The sequence below is a fragment of the Bemisia tabaci genome, chromosome 2 (assembly GCF_918797505.1).
Source record: "Bemisia tabaci chromosome 2, PGI_BMITA_v3".
NCBI classification, from domain to species: Eukaryota; Metazoa; Arthropoda; class Insecta; order Hemiptera; family Aleyrodidae; genus Bemisia; species Bemisia tabaci.
The window spans coordinates 22,669,249-22,690,844 of NC_092794.1; the positions used below are offsets into that span (position 1 = coordinate 22,669,249).

At 35.3% G+C, this 21,596-nt stretch overlaps 2 protein-coding genes across 3 annotated transcripts in view; one reads left to right on the forward strand and one right to left on the reverse strand.

Moving 5' to 3' along the window:
- The window catches only part of LOC109043634 (endothelin-converting enzyme 2), a 49,913-nt gene extending 44,439 nt beyond the window's left edge, over window positions 1-5,474 (forward strand). The window contains exon 16 of the mRNA XM_019060914.2: window positions 521-5,474. Coding sequence (XP_018916459.2) covers window positions 521-623 — 103 coding nt within the window. The 3' untranslated portion in view covers window positions 624-5,474. The remainder of the gene's footprint in view (window positions 1-520) is intronic.
- A 1,170-nt stretch (window positions 5,475-6,644) lies between these two features.
- On the reverse strand, window positions 6,645-21,473 carry Lztr1 (Leucine zipper like transcription regulator 1). Of its 2 annotated transcripts, none has more exons than XM_072296957.1 (15): window positions 21,096-21,473; window positions 20,561-20,744; window positions 19,892-20,063; window positions 18,727-18,863; window positions 17,747-17,864; window positions 16,603-16,766; window positions 15,815-16,127; window positions 15,103-15,303; window positions 14,266-14,398; window positions 13,536-13,600; window positions 12,636-12,921; window positions 12,002-12,180; window positions 10,775-10,924; window positions 10,035-10,169; window positions 6,645-9,084 (listed from the first exon to the last, which is right to left on the reverse strand). In XM_072296957.1, exons 2-15 carry the CDS (start codon window positions 20,722-20,724, stop codon window positions 8,944-8,946), a joined length of 2,358 nt encoding a protein of 785 aa, XP_072153058.1. In that variant the 5' UTR covers window positions 20,725-20,744; window positions 21,096-21,473; the 3' UTR covers window positions 6,645-8,943. The 2 variants fall into 2 exon arrangements, with proteins under 2 accessions (XP_072153058.1, XP_072153059.1); XM_072296958.1 differs by lacking the exon at window positions 21,096-21,473 and adding an exon at window positions 20,974-21,075.
- Window positions 21,474-21,596: the final 123 nt, after the last annotated feature.

Consider the following 21,596-nt stretch of genomic DNA (forward strand, 5'->3'; position numbering starts at 1 on the left):
TGTTTGCAAATGGTGAGCACTTTGAAAGCATCAAACATGAATTAGGCTGTAATGGAGGCTTTAAGTGTGATTAAGTCCATGGAATTCTAACAGAGAACATATGTCAAGAGTTTTAAGGGTCAGGAAAAAGCCCGAGAACTTTTAATGTAAATTGGCAAATTTTGATGGAGAGGGTTATTGTGTGACAGCGATAGGCATTGCCATGTATGATTATCGCGGTTAAGGAGAGTTTTTCAGTGTTGCCCAACTGGCAATGATTCGGCCACTTGCAACATTTGAATTATGCCTGCAATCTGCAATGCTTAGCTGCTTGCCTAACGAGCGTCATCTTTGTACTGGAGTTGAGTGAGTGCACTTTTTGTCAAGATCCATAATAATCTTAAAAGTTGAGAAACGGAAAAAATTCAGAGAATCAGATAATATGGGAAAACCAGGGAAATCAGATGGTGTAAGAAAATCTAGGGAATTTTTGGATACCACAAAGAATTATCTGATTGTGGTTTTGATTTATCTTTTTCAGGCTAGAAGTGGCTCTTGGACAGGTGAAGGACTTTTCGAGCACGTTTGGATGCGATTCAGAATCCAAGTATTTTGCTCAGGACGTGTGTGAAGTAATGCTGTAGGCACCATCATGCCTAGAAAAAGGATTTGGCTCTGAATCTCAAGGTTCTGTAGCTCTTTAAGACTTTTATCATCTCCTCGCAGAAGGGTTTCCTAAACTCTCAGAGTTCAATCGGGTGCTGAAAATAAATCTTCCCGAAAGTAGCACTTTCCGAAATCATTTCTAAGACTTTTTAATTGATGACATGACATAATACTGTCAGTAATTTCAGGGAAGAGAGTTTCCTTGCTAAAAGTATTTTCTTATTAATGTCCTCACTTGCATCAGGTGCCAACGCTTGATAGCATCTGGAAAAAATTTGTTTTCTAAAGGACATTATCACCAATCACTTTGATATTTTAGAAATGAAACTAAATAGCTTACAAATTATTTCTCCCTTTCAAATTTACATTTTACTCAGTTGTTGACTCAAAAAGACAAGGAATTTACCTTTTTACTTAGAATGAAAGGTCGTCATATGTACAAACTGGTGAAAAAATTTTGTGATATTTTTCTTTTAAACTAGGAACAGTATTTATTATTTGTATTACTTAACAATTATCTACTTAATAAAATGAAAATTCATGTACTTAATGCGTTTACATATCATAAGCTTCATGGGGCCAGTTTTTTTGTGTGTCCCAAGCATACTGGTAGTTTAGGCGTAAGTACAAATGTATTATTGGAGTCATATTCCTTTCTATTCCGCTGTCTCTGCTAGATACTAGAATTATGAATGTTGCATTGTATCTCTCAGAGACCTCCTCATTTTTTGTAAAAGCAAATTGGTAAATTTTTCTATTTTTCTAATATAATGTAATTATTTATCCTTTTTTTTATTATTATTTTATTTTTTGTTACGTACGTACTATGTCCCAATCTTTTGTTTGCTGGTCTCGGAAATTAAAGTATTTTATTTGATTATGATGAGATTTGCATTCCTTCAATTAGGAGCTATCATCTTGACATGTGATTTCATGTAATTGATCACATCTGTAGAACATAAATGGTTTTTTCTCTTAAACTTCATCAGGGTGAGATGTGATTAAAGCTCAACAATATCACTTGTTTCGGAAAGGGCAGACATCTCATCTAACTTGTTAAAAGTAATTGCAAATAATTGGGGGTATATTACTCCCTGATAAGTGGCCTTGTTAAAGAATTCCTCCTAGTCTAGACTGAATTATATGACGCTTATAAAACTTTATATCATTGGTTTTCTGTAGTTATTGCATTTCATTCATTTGATTTTTGATTGCAAGGCTGTTTTTGCATAAAGAAATTCGTTTTTGCCTTAATTTTTCAACCAGTGAGTAATTTTTGCTTAGTTGTTTCCTATTTGTATCGGCATGCCCTTGTCTATTTTAATATTTGTCATATTTTTTAATCTGTGGATATTTTTTAAATTTTTTATCGGTAACTTTAAATTAGTGATAATTTCATTAGATTGGTTTCTCAAAAGACAGTATTTGTAAAGTATGTGTAGGTAAAAAATGAGGAAAAAGTAAGCGAAAGTTGGTTCATCACCCAAGTCTTGACTCTTGTAAGTGAGGTGCTATTTTTTTTTAACCAATCACTATTTAGCGGCCTCTCATTTATTCCAATTATCACCCAACGCAATAATTAAGTGGAAATAATATTTTTTCTGCTAGCTTTTCTCAGATTTTTTCCTCCTTTTTTTCAAAGGTAGTAGGTTTTTTATTCCTTCATTCATTTCACGGAAAGAAATTTTTTTTAATTACGATGATGTAAAATGTGAAGGATTTTGTGGATGATAAAAATGGAAACATTTGCAGTTAAAAATGTATTCGGACGCTTACAGCAAAAATGAACTTATCTAAACCTATTAGGTTGAATGTTGGTTGGAAAACGTCTGCTTTAGCTTTCAAAAGTCTAATCCGTAAGCATGGCCTGATTATCAATTTGCTTTTTCATTTGTGCTAGTTTACAAATGTTCCAAAAATACATGTTCCTGCATTGGATGTATAGCTTTATTTTGCGAAAATGAAAGGAGAAAAATAGCTCGCTCTGTCGTTCGAGAGGCCTCAAACATTCAATATTTTATCTACATTGTAGCTGCTTCAGAACTACCTTCTTTTTTGAAAAAATTATGTTGCCTTAGGCCAAGTGTGACTGACACTCCAAGGAATAAAATACCTAAGACTTTATTTCAACTCATAGTGAGTTTTTATTTTTTTTTTTTCTTCCGAACTCAAAAATCATTGCTAAATTTTCTCGTCCCCTTTGGATAAGAACTTGTTGGTAAACATTTTTGAAGGTAATAATGTATTCAAGTCAAGTTTTTTGGCTTATTTAGATTGTTAATGCTCGCTATGACATTTATTTTAGACAGTATTCTTTTGTGAAAATCATTTCCTCTAAACAATGTATATAAGTGGCGATAACATTTTTGCCTGTATTATATGTCTTAAATTTTACCTGTAGGATGAATCAATATTAGAAGTGAACTGTGCCCATTTTATAATGCATACACTAAAGGCACTTGTATCAGACTGAGTAATACTTGTAATTGTAAGCTACTTGATACAGATTTGAGATGAGTAAGTTAATTTAGGTACTCAATTTGATATAAATTCAAATAAAATTGAAAAGATAAATCAGCTCCCCTAAATTAGCAGATCCAAAGAGTGGAAGGCCCTGGCTGTCTACATGAAAAATTTTCAAGTTTCAGAAAGAACAAATCAAGATTATTGTTTTTTGTTTGTGAGCTTTAGTTCTAATAGAATAACCTGCATTAATTGTACGGCTGATATTTCTATGTCAGACTCAGAGATACTTATCAAGTTTCAATGCCTAATCAGCTGTAAGATAATGCCTGCTTCCAGATCTCTTTAGTTTCTTTGCCATGAGAGTATATGCGCTGGAGAGCAACTAACAATGACAATCAAGTTTTTTTTAATTATTGGTATTCTTCAGTGGTTATCAGATGAAAACTGATTGTTTACAAGGAGCTAATATCAGCTATCTTTCTCTGAAAAATCTCTTTTGAAAACCCTAAATTTAAACTATTACCATCCAAACATTAACTTTGCCCTCTACTTCGAATTAAAAATGATTTTTGGGCTTTGAAAAGTATTGGTTAATTTCTTTTAAGGTTTCAAAAATGATCTTTTTTATAGCTGAGATGTGCTCCTCACTGAAGTAATGTCTTTCGCTAATCATACAAAATAAAGTATATTCTTTTTTTTTTTTTTTTTTTAAATATTTTGATGTTTGTTCACTTCTCGTATGGATTCATCTTTCAATGAATCGTTTGTACTTAAGTTTCATGAAAAGATCAAGACTGTTTGTAAATAAACTTCTCTTTTTTATTGGTACCTAATTTTATAACATTCATTTAAAAATACCATTTTTCATGTTTTTAATTTTTGTATACATACTTACAACAATTTTATCCTCCCATTGTATTAATGTACTAAGCCTTCATTATTGCCTCCATACTTTCATGGAATACTCCAGATGATAACCCATTAATCATTAGATATTGGATATCAGATATGCAATTATCATTTTATCTACATATTTGTAAATGATATCACAAGTGAAATAAGGCCTAGGACCTTACAGGTAAGAACCCAATTGACGTTTTGTGAGCAAGTATTATTGGATCTCATCCACAAGCTTGTGTGCTCAAATAATTAAATCTGCTACTGTGAGTTAAAAAATTTGATTTTCTCCCTTAAAAAAACACCAAGTAGTGGCCCATCTTGGGTTCCTCTGGTATTAATAGGTTTATCATGGTAGGAGGAAAACAAGTATGGATATAGAACCCAATTGCCTCTGATTGGCCTGTCTGACTTGGAAGCTTGTCTACAGGAGCTTTTAGCTTTGTCAATTTGTTGGAATAGGACTATCCAACGCATAGTTAGTGTGTAGAGCTCCGCCAAATAGAGGTAGATCAAACTGCTATATCACAACCGAAGGATTTCTTTTCCCATGATGGTTTGCTGCAGCTGTCTATACCTTTTCTTTTACCATGGAGTCCATAATATGAGGAAATTAAAAGTCAATCAGCACAATAATAAGAAATTCAAGTTTCAAAAGGTAACTCAAATATTTATTGGTGTAAAACTGATAAAAAAGAGTGTTGAGTGCAAGCAGTAGCTTGGCTCCTTTTTTGCCACCTCAAACTTTATATTTTCCTAAAAATATTGTCAAAGATGTGCTCAACGGTTTTTACTTTTAAGACTTCAATCCATTAAATTTTGAATATTTTTAAGGCAATAATATGATTCTTCAATTGTGTACAAGAATGTAAGATAACCTAATTCATCTCGCCCAGTTACTTACTTCAGAAGTAAGGAATCAACGTTTCATTTGTATTGTATTTTTACTTATCAAACCAGTGCGTTTAACTTACTCACTGAGGAAATAAGTGTCTTATCTCTTCAAGTTTTTGCTTGTCTTTTTGTATTTAACTTAGCAGACAATATGAAAAGATTGTCTCACCCGTCCGGTGTTGCTTTTGCTCTTTTAGTCTGTGAAGTTAAATTTTTTTCTAAAAGTTCACACATGTTTGTAAGTAAAGATATTACATATCCTGAACGATTCTCAGCCTTGTTGGTTACTGACTCGTATCAAAGCCTATTGTGAGTCGTTTACTGTTTATTTTCGATATTTAGTTATCTATTTCCTCTGAGCTTTTTTTTCTTTATTTTTAAGGAAACTGTTCTTTGTTCAATATTTCATCCGTCCTGTTTTAGTGCAACATGAACTATTCCTTTTGTTCATTGATACTGGTGCATAATCTAAAATACACTCTGAGGTGTAGAAAACATTCATTTTAAGTACTTTTAAATAATGTAGATTGTGTAAAAAAGTTAAGAAATAAACTTGTAATTTTTTCCTTTTAGCAAGTAGTAAGTCAGTTTATTATTTGTCACTCGAACCACTCTTGGGTCATTCCTAGTGAAACTGGGTAAACTCCCAGGTTTGGATTATACTCTAGTCGCCAGACTTATTATTAAAATTAAGTTTTTGTCTACCAGACAAAAATAGACTAAGTTAAGATGGAGTTTCATTGGTGGGCAATATCTTTCAGAAGACTAGGATCTGCAGGAGTGCCCTATATCAGATAGAATAGTTGGTTAGCTCAGCTGAGTTTTGCAGTTATGAAAGGATATTCGTCGCTCATCCATTGAAGCATCTATCTGCATAGGGAAACAAATGACTTGTATGTTGTTCCTAAAATGAATCAAAAGAAGTTGTTCTGCAGTGCGAAATGTGAAAAACCAAAGTGTGCGTTTGCTGAGTGCCAAGAGATTTGAGTCCAACCTACAAGCCCTGAGTCAGTGTACTTGGCATTGCGAAACTGGTTTCTTGTCATGGAAAATGCTTAAAGCCGGAAGGACATTTCGTGGAAAAGTAATTTAAGTGTTAGAAATGCTATAATACAATTCCATTTAATTTCTTTAACACATTCTTTGGTCAATTACTGAACAGAAAAGTATACTGAGCGGAGCAAAAATATTTCTCATTTTCGGAGGGAGACATTGGGCACGCAGCACTGATGAACGCGCTGCGTTTGGACATAAATGCACGGATCTTTTTGGAATTTTGGGAGCTTGTCAAGTATATCCTAAGCTTTCTAAAAACCTATCGTTTTTAAAAATTGGATGAATTTTGTGGAAATGGCAAGGGGGGTGCAAAGACTGAGTGAACGTCCATCGTATCTCAATCCTCTTACGATTCATTTTTGGCAGTTTTTTATTTACATCAATGGCTAAAAGGAGATAGATTCCACATATCTCCATCGCATTGATTCGAAATTGCAGCTTCTAACTTAATCCTTTAAAGAGAAACTAACCAACTTTATATTTGAAATTTATGCATAATATTCTGTTGATAGAGATGAAAAATCAAGGAAGTTTTCAAGAAATTTAGTTGACTAGTTTTCAAAAGAAAAACACTGTATGACAGGAAGTTTGCAACGTCGCAAATGCAAAGGTGGCTTCCCACTTTGACCTTCAATATTTTCGCTAATATGTCCAAATTGACACAGAAGTAAATGACAAGACAATGATTGAGTACATCAATAAAAATTATTTTTATTTAAACTTAACATTTGAGTGAAAGCAATTGCAAAAGTTTGATGAGAATTAAAACCATCCAGCAGTAAATGCATAAAACAGAAAATGCACAGAGATAAATAAATAAACTAAAACTATGAATGTGCTTGTTATGGTAATGGTTCAGAGAGATTAAAATTTTTCTTGTACAAGGTATCCAAATTGACCTTTCTTCTTCTGCTGACTTCTGAATCATTCTATTTATTGAGATGGTGTAACTACAGGATGGGCATTACTTTTAGAGCCCATGCCCAATAAGTTTATGCACTTCTGTACTGCAACAAAAGATCGTCTAACGTCACTTTTACAAGTAAAGAGCGGTCTAATAGTGCGTAAACTTATTTCGCTTGGACTCTAGCAGGACTAAAATTTCCAGGGTTCACCTAAAAAAGGGGAAACTAGCCTTCACTCAGGATTCTGACGGCATCTCCTTCAATGACAATATTATTAGAGGGATTACAAAAAAATCGTACAGCTTAACCAGCCATCTTACTTAGTTGGTTAAACATCACACCGTAGAATAACTAAAACATTTGAATAGTTCAACTTGCTTGATAAACTTGAACATGTTAAGGAGGGGTGAGCCATAAAACATTAGGTCGAGGCTTTGTATTTACAGTGTATTTTTTTCGAATAAAATAACTTGAAACATTTTAGAAACTTTAGGACTGATTGCCATCAAGATAATAATGGATAGACTCTTCTAGTTCATACTGAGAGTTTCCCCTTCGAATTTAGAGACTAAGAGTCATACATGATTTATTTTCAAACACGAGCAGATATTATCTAAAAATACTGAGTTGAGGCAACCCTACTGCTTACAAGATTTACTGCAGTTATTGCTGTTAAACTTTGTGTACACCAGGAAACATTGCTTATACCGACTCAGGAAGCTTAGTTGGTTCCTATTTTAGGGCGGAGAGGTCCAGAGGTTAAAAGAAGTGAAGACCAATTTTGGAATGCCTAGTATTCTAGGACGGAAGGGTCAAATGTTCCATCAAAAATTAATGTTTTCCTAAACTAGAGAGTTTTTTTCATGAATTAAAGTAGGTATCAAGTGTTCTAATTACGAGGAGCATCTCGCATAAAATTTTGACGGAAAATTGAAACACAGGAGCCTATCTTAAAATAGCTCTCATAAAGATCTCTTTCTTGTTTACTTGCCTTCTGAAGCAGATCCAAACAAAAATTTAATAATTTGTACTTCTTTCACAGTTTGGCACAGAAATCAGACCATTACCAAAGTCTGACCAAACCCAGGTTTGTTTATATGAGTCTATACAGCCATCTTTATAACATCGGTACATAGTTATTAACAAATATTATTATATAGCTACCTTAAATGAGCACCATAGCCTCAGAAAGTGGAGGCTTATCATTAAATTAATGAAAAAATATATCACAAGACAACACAATAGGGTAAAACTTTGATCATCATAAGAAAGTAGAAAAACCGACATACTAAAAGAAAAATGCAAACTTTACCGTTCATCATGTGGCCATGTAACAAAAGGCCGTGTGTTTATTGTGGCTTGCGCTGTATTCGGAACATGTGCTTAAGTAGGAATGTTCACATAAATCCTTGTAGGTGGGCTACACAGTTTGTTTCGAAATATCGATCACTTTGGTAAAGCCACTGTTGTCAGGAACAGCTGGAGTTATCGGAACTGGGAAGACTCCCAGTCAAAGAATTGTTGTCTCAAATTTCTGTCCGTGGGGTTGCTTGGCTCATAATACTGATAAACACGGCAACAGCTCATTTTTGCCAGCTCCGAAAACGTTGATAGCTCTCTGTAAGGGTCTTCTTCTCATTACTACTTTCTATTACGCACAGATTTCTGATCAAAACACAAGTCGTTTTTAGACAAAGTGACGGTGATTTACCACCGTGCCTTAAAATTCAGAAAGTACAACTGACATTCTCATTACAGAGGTAAAAAGCTCATTTAAGCATGATATTCCTTAATAGGGAAAAAAACTTGGTGTCAAGTTGTATGCTGATTACTGAATTTCAACGCACGATGGTAAAACCACAAAAATGCTATCTAGATACCACTTTTTAATAGAACTGTTTCAACAGCTTACCAAAAACCGATAAGACACTCCTATCTTCGAGTTTTTCATAACTTGTGATGAAATTTTTCCCACAGCTCATCTGAACACAATTCAAAGATTACAATCACAACAATCTGATGACAATTGATCTTTCCATCTAATAAGATCTTTGATTTAGTTGTCTAAAAATACCTAAACCTAGTATGAAGTATTATTAGTGATGCTAGCACCTGCTACATCTTGCGTCAGTTTAGTTTCACTCATTTCATCTGCAAGTGCCTCTAAAATGGCTAACAGGAGTTCCCGACTGAGAGATCGTATTTTTGACAGCTTTGCCACCTGCACAAACAGAATGTATTCTAGTTAAAAACACCAACTTAAAAGGGACCGTTGAACATAAAATTGATTTGGCTGATATTATCACGTTAATTGACAATTAATTTAGCTTTACGATTAATGTTCCTCACCAAGTAAGACCAACTTTTGCCATCAAAGACCCAAGAAACCTCTGACAAACCTCTCAGGGGATACGGTGGAATATGATAGGGCACTATGCATGCCTGGTGAAATTGAGAATTCCCTTTGCCAAGGAATATATCGACTTCTTCTGTAACTTTAATACAGACTCTCCCAACTAAATTACAGAGGACCTTTTTATTTGACACGTTTTTCCAAACCCTCCAACATGGTGAAGTATACTGTCAAAATACTGAGTACTGGCTACTTTAATGTACTAAGGGGCTATGCCCCCTGGCCAAGACAGAAACGAAACAGAACAGAGCGTTTCATCGCTTTTGGATAGTCTGTAGTAAAGGAGCATACCTTCGAATCACTTGCCTTGCCCTACTAACAGATCAAGATTCACAATTTCCCACTTAGTTCAAATCCCCCCCTCCCCTTTCTAAGCTCCCTGGTACACTTTATTATAAGAAAATCTGGTTCATGTTTCCAAAATCTGATTAGAGCAAACTCATCTAGGGACTACCACCTGTCAATAACAGCAAAAATCATGGAAATCGGGTCAGTTGAACACTTCAACGAACTATGACAAACGATAAAAATTTACATTGTTTAAATGGGAGAATTCGTAACTCTAAAAAAAACCTGGGTCATGTTTTCAAAATCTGAATAGAGCAGCCTCATTTAGAGACAATTGCCTGTCGATGGCCGAAAAATTATGAAAATCGACCCGGTAGAAGGCTGGAACTAAGCGTTACCAGATATGCAAATTAAGGAGGTCTCGGAGCTTATAGTATAAAAGAAAGATAGAAGTGGAGAGCTCAACTTACCTTTGGAAAATGTTGCACTATCAAATGTAGGGCGTATTTTTTCATGTCTTGTGCTTGCATCCTATCAGCTGCCTCAAGTATTTGAACCACATTTTCAAATGTAACATTCATTTCTAAATTTTGTTTGCAAAATGCCTGAAATAAATCAAATTATTGGAGAAATTTAACCTACAGAAAAAAACACATCTCATCTGACACAGGTGAGAGGGGAAACAAAAATATTGAAAAATGCAATTAAAGTTAAAATATTCGAAGATGTAAGAGAGCGCATTTCATGAAAGTGCCGACTTTAAATTTTCAGACCTTGACTATGGTGAACTGCATTGTGATAAGATTGCCATGAAATAAACAAGGGTTTTCAATATCCCTCGATCAGAACTTCTCCTAGCAATCAAGCATTTTGCGTTTTCTTCCCAAGGAAAATTTCTCCGTCTTTTTACTATCCGAAGTAATCGGCAAAAAAAAAATTATCATATAAGAGAATTTTTTCATGACTTAATCGTGCCTTACACTTGCTAAAAATCTGACCTTCCATTGAATAGGGTACTTTCTAGGCACAGAATGGAGTCATGTTCACCTGTCTTCAATTATAACTGTTTTTTCACTCACATTTTGGTTTGAAAAAATCAAGAATGGTTCAATATAGCCTCAGGAAATTTAGAAAGCGTTTGGACAAAGCATTTAATGAATGGGGTCCAATTTTGCAAAGATAAAATTTTTGAACTATGGCTGGAACTTACCTGTAGTCTGTTATTAGTGAACCCATAGAAATAAGGAGCGCTGAAAAGGTACAATGAATCTTCAGTTGGCATATTCACATCAGCGTAATATATATACCTTAAGAGGGAATCGAATGACTCTCTTGATGGCACCATTTCTCCAATTTGTATCTGCAACAAGCGAATAATGAGACTAATGAAATAGGTGGCATGTATATCTTCTTGGAGTGAGTTTTTTCACAATCGATTAAAATTGCTGATGTTGCTTGGTCTACAACACAACTTTTCCTACCGGGTTTGAAGGCCTCGTTTTCCGCAGTTAAACTTAGTTTTTAATCTTGTTGTACTTAAATTTTAGGGACTGCTCACAGTTTTGTCCTCATCTACCGCACTGAGTTTATTGGGCTTTCTTTTAATAGTGACTTTTATACAAGGGGTGGTAATTGCTTTACAGTACTGGGAAGGTGAAATGGAATGGGGGTACTGAAAGGGACTTTTCTAAAATCTGCAAGCATTTCAAAAGAAAGCGTGTTTATATTAAACAAGTGTGTAAAATAAGAGGAATTGAGTACAATATCAAAGCCAAGTGATTGCTTAGGTATAAACATGTGCAGAGGATGGCAAATGATTGGTTGCCAAAACAAGTGCTCGATTCGGTTTCTCCCGGAGGAAGGCAGCTTGGATGTCCCATATAGGGTAGGTGGGCAGCAGGCGATGAAGGCGGAGATTAGAGGGTTTCATTTGTCTTAATGATCTATGGAAGGATGGGTTTCGTTGGCAATTTGACAATGAAATTCCCAAATTACATACCTCCGTTTGCGATATATTGTAGACTTCCTGTCTTACTTCATTTTTTTTAATGGAGAACTACTCAACAAAAATTCTTGAAAACTGCCGTGATTTTTCTTCTCTGTGCAAAAAAAATTCTGTTAAGACCTCAAGGAACCATGTTACTTTTTCTTCCTTTAAAAAAAATAAAATACTAGGGTAGATTTTAAAACACTGCAAAGAAGATACGTGGTTTAGGAGTTTCACCGTCAAATTGGGAGTTGCTGAGCCTCCCAGTTCACTGATTCTGCGCTGCCTTTATTACAGATGTACTACGGATTGATTCGATGCCAAGGAACTGAAAATTTTAGTGCTAACAGTCATGAATAAAATGACTCCTTTGGAGTTCCTTTCAATGTTAATGTATCAGAGAGCACCGCGGTGTAAAGATAAAAATTTCAGTGCATGAAGCGTACTTACTTGGACAATATTATTTGCTGGCATGAATGAACGAAACATTGCCTCAAAGTAGCCGCAACGAGCTGCCAATATAGATTTATGCGCCATGACAGGCACTCCATCTAACATTAATGTAATATCACAGAATTCTTTGCCAGCAGATTTCAATAACATCTCCATGTCATTCTCAAGAGAGGTCCCTGAAAACGAATAAAAAATTTTAAAGATTGAGGGAGTTTCTTACGTCAAATTTGGTTAAAAATACTTATTGTTTGAAATCTTCATGAACCTTTGAGGGAAAAAACTAGAGTTTTGATGCAGATAAGAACTCCACATTTTTAACCCCTTACAAAGGAAATTATTGTAACGTAGCCGTAAAAGAAGCTTCACACTTTAAAAACAGGAGCACAAAGATGAAGTTCTTCCTTTCAATGTGATCTGGAATTTTTCCTCCACATTAAAAACAAAAGAAAAAATAAGAAAAAAAAGAAAAAATGAGAAAAAAAAGAAAAAATGAGAAAAAAAAAGAAAAATAAAAAAAAAAAGAAAAAATAAAAAAAAAAGAAAAAAAAGAAAAAAGAAGGAAAAAAAAGCACAAAGGATGAAGGTATTAACAGGAAAAAAAGATCTTGATGTGTATTTTTGACAGTCTCACCTTCATAGGTAGGTTCTTGGAGAAAAGTTTTATTGTGGAGAGCTGAATTCTGCGTTTGTTTCCGTCTTATGATTTCAACCATCAAAGTACGATCCAGTGTTTCAAATTCTTTGCTCATAACAATTTGATTGTAATTGGATTCCTTCACAATAAATTTAAGGCAATATTCTTTGATGAAACACAGGTTCAACAGTGATGCATTATGAAGAGCCTCCAAAACATTTTGATGATTGATGGTTGTTTCTAGATACTGCACACACAATTGTTCCAGTCTTTTCATGTCAAGCTGAAAAAAAAAGTAATATTCAAATTATAAAATACCAATAACAATTATTCAGATCGTGTGTATTGTTACAATATTTGGAAAATTTGACCAAAATCAGTCTAGCTACATTTGACGTTATCTATTTCCCTTCTATGTTCTTTGACAGGAAACTAAGCCATATTCTTACTGTAAGAATATTCTCTACTATTGAGAGGAGATCCATAGAAAGTTTCAAGGCACTATTTTGTTTCATTCTTTGTTGAGAAGTAAAACATGAGAGGAAATACAGATGTGCGGGAGGAAGATATGCAGTTGAGGTGAGACCGGTAAAATCCACCCATTAATCCAATGAAAATAACACAGACATTAAAAAGAAACTGAAACAATATAAATTGATTTTTGATGATTAAGTAAAAGGAGAGAGATTTGTCATATCTGAGATTTTTCTTACATGTTTTTTCATTTGAGGCATTATCTTGCTTCTAGGACGACAACCTCCTTTGTCCAATCCAACCACCCGCTTCTACCAATGAGATCCCTCCATACCCCTTTTGTCCTATTTGTCTATGGCTCTGTCTATCAATTTCAATAATTAGCCCGCTGTGTTCAAAATAATTTGGTAGAAGTTTACTTACCTGTACTGCTAACTGATATACGTCCATCATCAAGAGAACTATTCTATTGCAAACAGGATCTTTGACTGTAAAAAAGGATGAAGTAAGAAACTATTTAAAAAAGTGTCATCTACAAAAATTAAATTAAATGAAAATATAATATAAGATAGAAGACTGCTGCTTGACTATAGTTTTGGAAAATATATGACTTCAATGATTCAGGAACAAAGTACCACTATAAGTTTCCAGGATTGACCTGTTGCAGCTTGTTAGAATCTTTTTCTAAGACTAAAAACCCTTTAACTGAAAATAGGTGTATACATTTACTTGAAAAACTACCTTCCCTCTTAACAAAACAAGAAAATTTGAAGACTACGAATTAAGACATGGAAAAAAGATATTGAGACATTACATTGGACTTGGAGGGTTCTAATCCAAAAAGCTGAAGTTAAACTGAATGTTCTATGCGCCCTCTAGAGGTATTTGCGTAGAAGATATACGCACAATACACAAAGCAAGCAAGGCATTGGTGATTGTAACTAACATTGATAAAAGATGGGGTTACAATTCACTTAAAATCTCTCCAACATGACATTATTCTGTTGATTCTTTCTTTATTTTCTCTCTCTTTCTAATTGAGCCTTATAGTAACATCAAGTAACATTTTATTACTTCTTCTTGGAAAAAACAAAATTAATTTGCAAAATATAAACAAAAAATAATATTCATGGAAAAAAGAGAATGCACTTACTTTTTTCTGTTGGGTCAATACAGTCAGTGTAAATGTAGTTGAGCACCATTTCAAATGCTTCTGGCACAGCTTTTTTCAAATGAACTTGTAATTTTGGAATATCTGCAGCTAGAATTTCATTAGTGCCATGAACCTACAGAGAAAACAGAAAATTAATAAGTCAGTGCATCTCTTAGGTGTAAATATAGTTGAGCAATATTTCAAATGCTTCAAGCACAGCTTTTTTCAAATGAACTTGTAATTTTGGAATATCTATGGCTGGAATTTCATTAGTGCCATGAACCTACTGAGAGAACAGAAAATTAATAAGTTAATGCATCTTTTAGTGTATATCGCTGGTTATAAATTTTCTTTGAATTTGAAATTTAACTTTTTTCGGGCACAAATCAAAGGGTTGAAAACAAAATAAAAGGAGATCTCAGTTATAAAAATTAAGAGAGTAGTACGCACGGGGTAAAAAGAAATTAAGCGCTGGCTAAATTTCAAGATTTTTTGAAATGATGTGCCTTACAATCTTCTGAGTAGGATGGGCTTAAAAAATTGAACTTACAGTGTGCCAATCTCGAAAATATTGGATCCAAAGATTGCATTTTTTGGCAATTCTACCCGTGTACAGTACTATTATCATACGGAGAAGAGGCACCGTCACTGAGTCGAAGATGCGAAGCCTATTGTTGTGAATTGAGTTGACATGCCGTCTTATCTCCTTGGCCAACCTGTCAGTAAGGCAGCTTGAGAGACTGTTATGTAAATCTGAATACTGTCTCGGAAAGTTTCATCAAAAATTAAAACTCAAAAGCATAGAAAGGACAGGGGTCAGATGTTGGTTTTCCTCACCTTTTCAAGCTGTTTATCCCTTAAATTCTTTGCTTGCCGAATTCGTGAGCGCAAGTATGTGGATCTTGCAACGATTATGGCTATATGAGCTGGAATAACAACCTCATCAGGTCCAACGATGAATTCCACATCACAGAACTGACGCTCCTCTAACAATTTGCCAAAATCTTCATGAAGCGTACATTTTGGGTAGCAAGAAAACTGAAAAAAAAAACAAAAAAAACATTTTACTCAAGTTGTAAAAATTTAAACACCACAGCAAAGGCAACAGCAGTGTGTACGTGAAAATTTATTGCATCCGGAAAAGAGCAGAGAGAGGGCATATTTTTGGAGCAAGGAGCTGATTTTCATGATCAATATCTGCATCCATAAGTAATTACAGCCCATCTGATTAGTCAGAGAGCAAAATTTTGAAGAATCAAGACTGAGCGCCAGGATTTTGCAGCGAGCCTTTTTATGCAGATTGGAGCAAGTAAACATGAATTTTGACATCTTATTCTGCTGATATTAAAATGAGGAGATGCATTTAAAGAAAATTATTCTTCCTGCCTACTGGTCTTGCACCATATGTGATGAATCTGAAGAAGTTTTTGTAAACTTCCGTAACTTTTCCTTTGAATGGTCACAGATGAAGTGCTCTTGACCGCCCAAAATTTTATGATATAATATAATAATGACGTTCGGAAAATCATGAGCCCCTTATTAAACCAACCTGAAACCGAAACATTTCTCCGCTTCGCACATTGTTGTCAACTGTGCCACCAAAAATGTACATGGCATCCCCAACAACAGCGGCTGCATGGAAAAGTCTCCCCGATGGAACTTTGCTGTCTGCTGATGGCTGAATGATAGACCAAGTGACAGTGTCCAAATCATAACAATGAAGGTCATTCGGAAGAGTAGAATCAGCTGCTCCACCAAACATGTATAAGTGTCTTTCGAATGCAACCATGGTGTGACCGTATCGTCGAGCTGGAGGAGGCGGACCTCTCCTTAATATGTGTTCAGTGGAAATTCTAGTCCAGCTGTAAACGCAGAGACAAAGAATATTAGAAAGGTCACCCTCTTCTGATCATGTTACACTCAAACTTTTCCAATTTTAAGGCTGATGCCAATCTATGAAACCGAAGATAAATTGGCTTTGATTGCACTTTGTTCCTTATTTTCAAAATGTATTACTTTTGACCTTGCTGCATCGTTATTAAAGCAATAATTCAAATCCGCAAGAGCGAATGTTCTCAAAATCATGGGAAACTTCTTTCCATCAATAGGCTGAGGTGCCCCTCCTTTGTTGATAGATTCTGAAAACATTCTTGAATTTTTCTACGGCAATAGTTTAAGTCTGGAGGAGAAGTTGAACCTCGATAAATCCCTGACATTTTTAGTATTAAAAAAAAATAAATAAATAAAAATAAATGAGAGTTTTGGCATTTTTGCAAAAACTTTCACAAAGTATGAGGCAAATTATATTGAAGGAGAAGATCAGTGCAAGTTACCTACCATTTTTCTTGGAAATGGAATTGAAATAAACTGTTTGTAATTTTAGCACCACTTTGACCGCTGAAAACAAACATAGATTCTCTTGCGACTGCTACAGGAAAATTACAACAAGTCGGTGGACAGTTTCCAGATTGGACAACCGGCTCCCATACCCGATTTTCACCCTGCAGAGTTAATAAAATTAAGAACAATTAAAAAACGATAAGAATTGAACTAATAAGAATAGAGGGGATAATCACAATTCAAACTTCTAAATCTGAACAAATCTAAGAGCTACATGCTGGGAACCAAGAGTGTTGGATTAGCTTGATTTTAATAATTTGCAAATATTTTAAATAATAAGATCTTTGAAAAATTTGAGCAAAATCATGGATTGGTGGCATTTTAACAAGATTTTACAAGATGCAATTTACCAGACAACCTCTGTTTTGATAGGAAAGGGTTGCGATTAAATGTCGCAGAGTGCCCAGGTCTGCTATAAAAGCCATATGTAAATGTATAGAAAATTTTAGAATGCAAAAAAAAATCAGGACTTAGTCAAGAACAAAGGTAAAATGAAAACTTAAGGTGTTTAGGTGACACAGTCATCATGGTGTTCTACTCAAATCTGCAGTATCTCAACCAAACAGCATTCATCTACCAATGCATACAATGGGTACAACATAGGATCTCTGCCAAAGTATTCTTCATCAAATGAGAACCAATCTCGTTTCCTTAAGTACACAATGATAAATTTATGATTAAAAAATAGTTGCCTTTCTGTAGACTAGAGTGTAATTGTATTTACACTGATGGGTTGCTCTCCACCCAATGTCATTTTTTATTTATGCTTCAAATCCTCTATACTGTTGTTGCGATCTATGACGAGAGGGATCTGACAGAACACAAGAATTGATTCCTGCTGATGGCCAGTCTTGAATGCAGTTTGACCAGAAATGGGTACGGCTAAACTGGATGCATCCATTCAGTGATAAAATAGGCTTAAAATGAGTCAGTAGAAGACCAAACAAATAGCATCAAGCTTCGATGTGCCTCCTGATGTGTCATATTTTACTCTTGCAGGATTCAGGGATGGAGGAAACCTTGATCCCTCTCCCATTTCATGTGTTTTTCAGGTGTTTTAAGAGAAGACCTTGATACTTACTGGTAGCAGAGATATAGTCCACATATCGTTTAAACGCACATTACCATCGTAGCCTGCAAAAATCCATAGCTTGTTATCATAAACTGCTGCACCATGAGCTGATCGAGGGACAGGTGTTCTGTGAAAGCAAAAGAAATAAAACATTGAGATGATCCCTTTCCAATATATGACAGACATAAAATGAGAAGTTTTGAAAAAATGCAGGCAATTTTTAAACGGAACTGAGCAAACAAATCGTAAGTTAATTTTTAAATTGCATCAATTTTCATCCTGAAGCATAAATTGAAATGAATAGAAATTTGAAACAATATAAAATTGACATACTAAATGCCAAAGCACTAGGTCCACACTATTCTGAGAGTAAATCAAAGCTCTAGATAAACCAAAAAACAGAACTTGAGTTACAAAATGAACTCTTGAGAGTTTCGGAGCAAGGCTGGGTGTTTAGCTGAGGCAGCTGTGCCAGAGTACTTAGCTGAAGTCCCACTAATTAGATACACTACCAATTTGGCGCTTTTTTCAGTGCATCAGCAGATCACACACAGTTAGAGGTTCAGCTTAGCATTCAGCAAAATCCTGGAGAATATTAAATCACAGGTAAAGAAATGAGGAAAGGCATGGCACCGAAGTGCAATCTTTCCTCTGTTTGTAGTTGCTGCTGAACAGCTTTGAGGATGAAAATAGGAAAACGCCCAAAGAAATGAAAATTGGAGTCTAATTCTGATTTTTTTAATTTTTCTGGCTTTGAATTCTAATTAGATTGGGTAGTATGGGATCAGTATTATTTTATCATCCAGTAACAGTTTTAAAGCCACATTTTTAGTGGTTTTTTCCTCTTTTTGTAGACAGATGTTACTGTATAAAAATGCCCTCCATGAGATGCTTCATGCAGAAAAGTTTGCAATATAAAAAACAGTTTAGCTGATCTTAAAGCTATCCAACCAATAGAGGATTCAGACTTAGAAAAGATATTGACTTGCCTGCCGACAAATTTCCATTCAATCCATTGACCCGTCTGGAATTTATATTCAAAAAGATCATTTTTGTTGGCGAGATTAGAATTTGAATGGATATTGCCTGTGTAACCACCAAACACGAACATTGAGTTTTCATGAACCTAAAACACAACAGGAAGATATTCAAAAGTCAAACAGGTAGAGGTGTTGTCATTTTAGAATGCGAACACATTTTTCTTTCAAAGTGATTTTGTCCAAATTGAAGGAGATTGAACACTTACCTACGAGAAAATGAAGAAATAAAGGTATTTGGGGGGCATAAATACGCCCTCCATAATTAAACGGTCAACAGGAGCCAAGCCAGTTTTATGGGAAGACAACGGAGTCTGAGCCCTCGCCAGCAAATTTAGGAGATTGAGGATAATTTTACACAAGAAAAATTTCAGAAAAAATACGTCAAACTTCCTGCTGAAGGACATCATTCTTGAAGAATTTTCAGGGAGGGGGGGGGGGGAAGCCTGTTAGTGCGTAATATTTCTCCCTGCAACCATTAGAGGGGCTGGAAAAAGTCGAATCTAGCCGAGGTTAGGAGAAAAGACTAGACTGTGATAAACAGACAATGTTTGGAAGCTTTCTGCGCCTCTGTGAAAAACACTGATGTTAGCTTTCAAATTTGGAATGCAGAGGTATGTGAAAACAAGCTTGTAGTTGATAAACGAAGAAAAAATTACACGAAGCAGTATGTAACTTTTGAATTTTTCTGTGGAGTCAACGTATCTTCTCCTAACAAGTGAAAGCGTAAGCCTAAACAGGAAGTAAGTAAGGGTAAGTGTAAGTTGGGTGATACCCATTAAAACTTTGACAGCCACACCACTAGCAATCTACTTCTTTTGAAGAGCTCCATTGCCGCAGTGCTGAATCTGCCTGAACTATGAGACACTCTAGTTGTCCTAGAGAGTGCGTAACTATAGCCATAGTTGGGACATTTTCTCTCTTGTGAATTGTTTCTGTATGCTAAGTTGCCGTAATTTTTGCCTAGATCCTTGGCAGTCAACATATCAATCTATGGTTACCAGTCAAATCCATAGACATACATATGTACATCCTTCCCTCTTATACCTTCCCTTTACCCTATCCTTCTGGTAACAGAAGAAATAAAAGGACTGAAATTATTCTGAAAAATACTTACCACTGCTGAATGATGATATCTAGGGGTTGGTGGAGTGCCCATGTGAAACGCTCGTCCCCATGACTTCTCTTTCACATCAAATCTCAACAGATCATTCAACATACTTTTTCCATTGTCACCCCCAAAAACATAGATGGCATCTTTGTATGCAACTACAGTATGCTTACTCCGTCTAAAAAAAAGAGGCGACAGTCATACATAAGATGTACTTAAGTCTGAAAAACACAGAGACTTTGGACTGTAAAATGAGCAGGAACAGTATTTTCCGCATTTGCTCCCATATTCAATAAGTAGGTGTAGCACAAGTTAAGTACCTAAAAGTTTGGCACTCTAAGTACCTATTGTAAATCCATAAAATTGCATTATTCATTAATCAAGCTATGATGACTGTGAAATCCTTCTTTAGGTATGCAGGTTATGAAAGCATTCTTAAAAAGCTCATGTTCGATGAGTGTGGACATGGTTACTTTTGACTGACATGCACAGAAGAATTTCTTTCAAATTTGTGCGCAGCAGCATTGCCCTTGGTCAACACTTAACAGCTCCTGCATGTCAGCAGTGCAGTCAGTTACCAATAAAAAGTAAACAGGTGTCAAATTGTCTAACGCATGTTCCAGATGAACATGATAGAATCCATACAGGAAGAAAGAAACTTTTGGATGATTTTACCTGGCACCAACAAACTCATCACATTCAGGCATTCGTTTCCATCTGTGCACAGTTTCAAAGGATCCAAAATCTAATGTGAGACATTCGGAGGGGAGACAGTCGGATCTGTCAGGCCATGCCTCAAAATCTACAATTGATGAATTGGATGGTTGCGAACAGGCCATGATTGCTGTCCAATAAAAACCTGAAAGAAAAAAGGAGAGAGTTTATACTAACATTGAGGATGGAAAATTCAGGGGGAAGAGGAATTATACACTCGATAAGACCATGACAAAATCTTCATGGGGAATTAGTAAACCACCCATGGTTGGGACAAAACCATGAAACATAAAATATCATGAGTCAAAGGCCAATTTCACTGATGACAGTATTTCATATTGGTGCAATAATGCATTTTTTCAATTGACACTTACAATGGGACACTACTTATGGATCGACAGTAGATTTAAATTCCATTAAATCACACAAGATGAAGAGAGGTTTCTCAGTTGCAGCTAGTCACACTGCCAAGAATCTATTGCAAAAATGCTCTTACCGATCGTCAAATCAATTCGGTGAGGTTAGAGACACATATTGGAGGAGAATTGATTGGCTTCCATTCATTATTATAGTTGAATCACCTCTTCCTCTTAAGATGAATGGGACTTGCGTGGGGCTGAGAAGTTATGAATGGGAATTGGAGAGAGGAGGGCTGGGCTGCTGGGACTGATGAGCAACTCTAACTCGGGCTACTTCTTCAGCGAGAAAACGAATCTGCGAGTAAACTGCACTGCAAGTGAAAGCGCACCTCACAAAATTAACTACCGCTGCAGCTTTTATCACTTCACAAAGTACACAAAGAAAATAAAGAAATGGAATTGAAGTTGAAAAAGTGTGAAAATCTCTTGCAGATCCTGCAGCAGCACTTGCACTAGCACTTGCTGTTTGTTTTGATGAACAATCGACCAATCGGACCGAGTTATAAGCTGTGACGTCATTATTTTCTTTTGGATCCATTCAAGAATTTGGAACCAGTTTGGAACCAAGAATCAACATA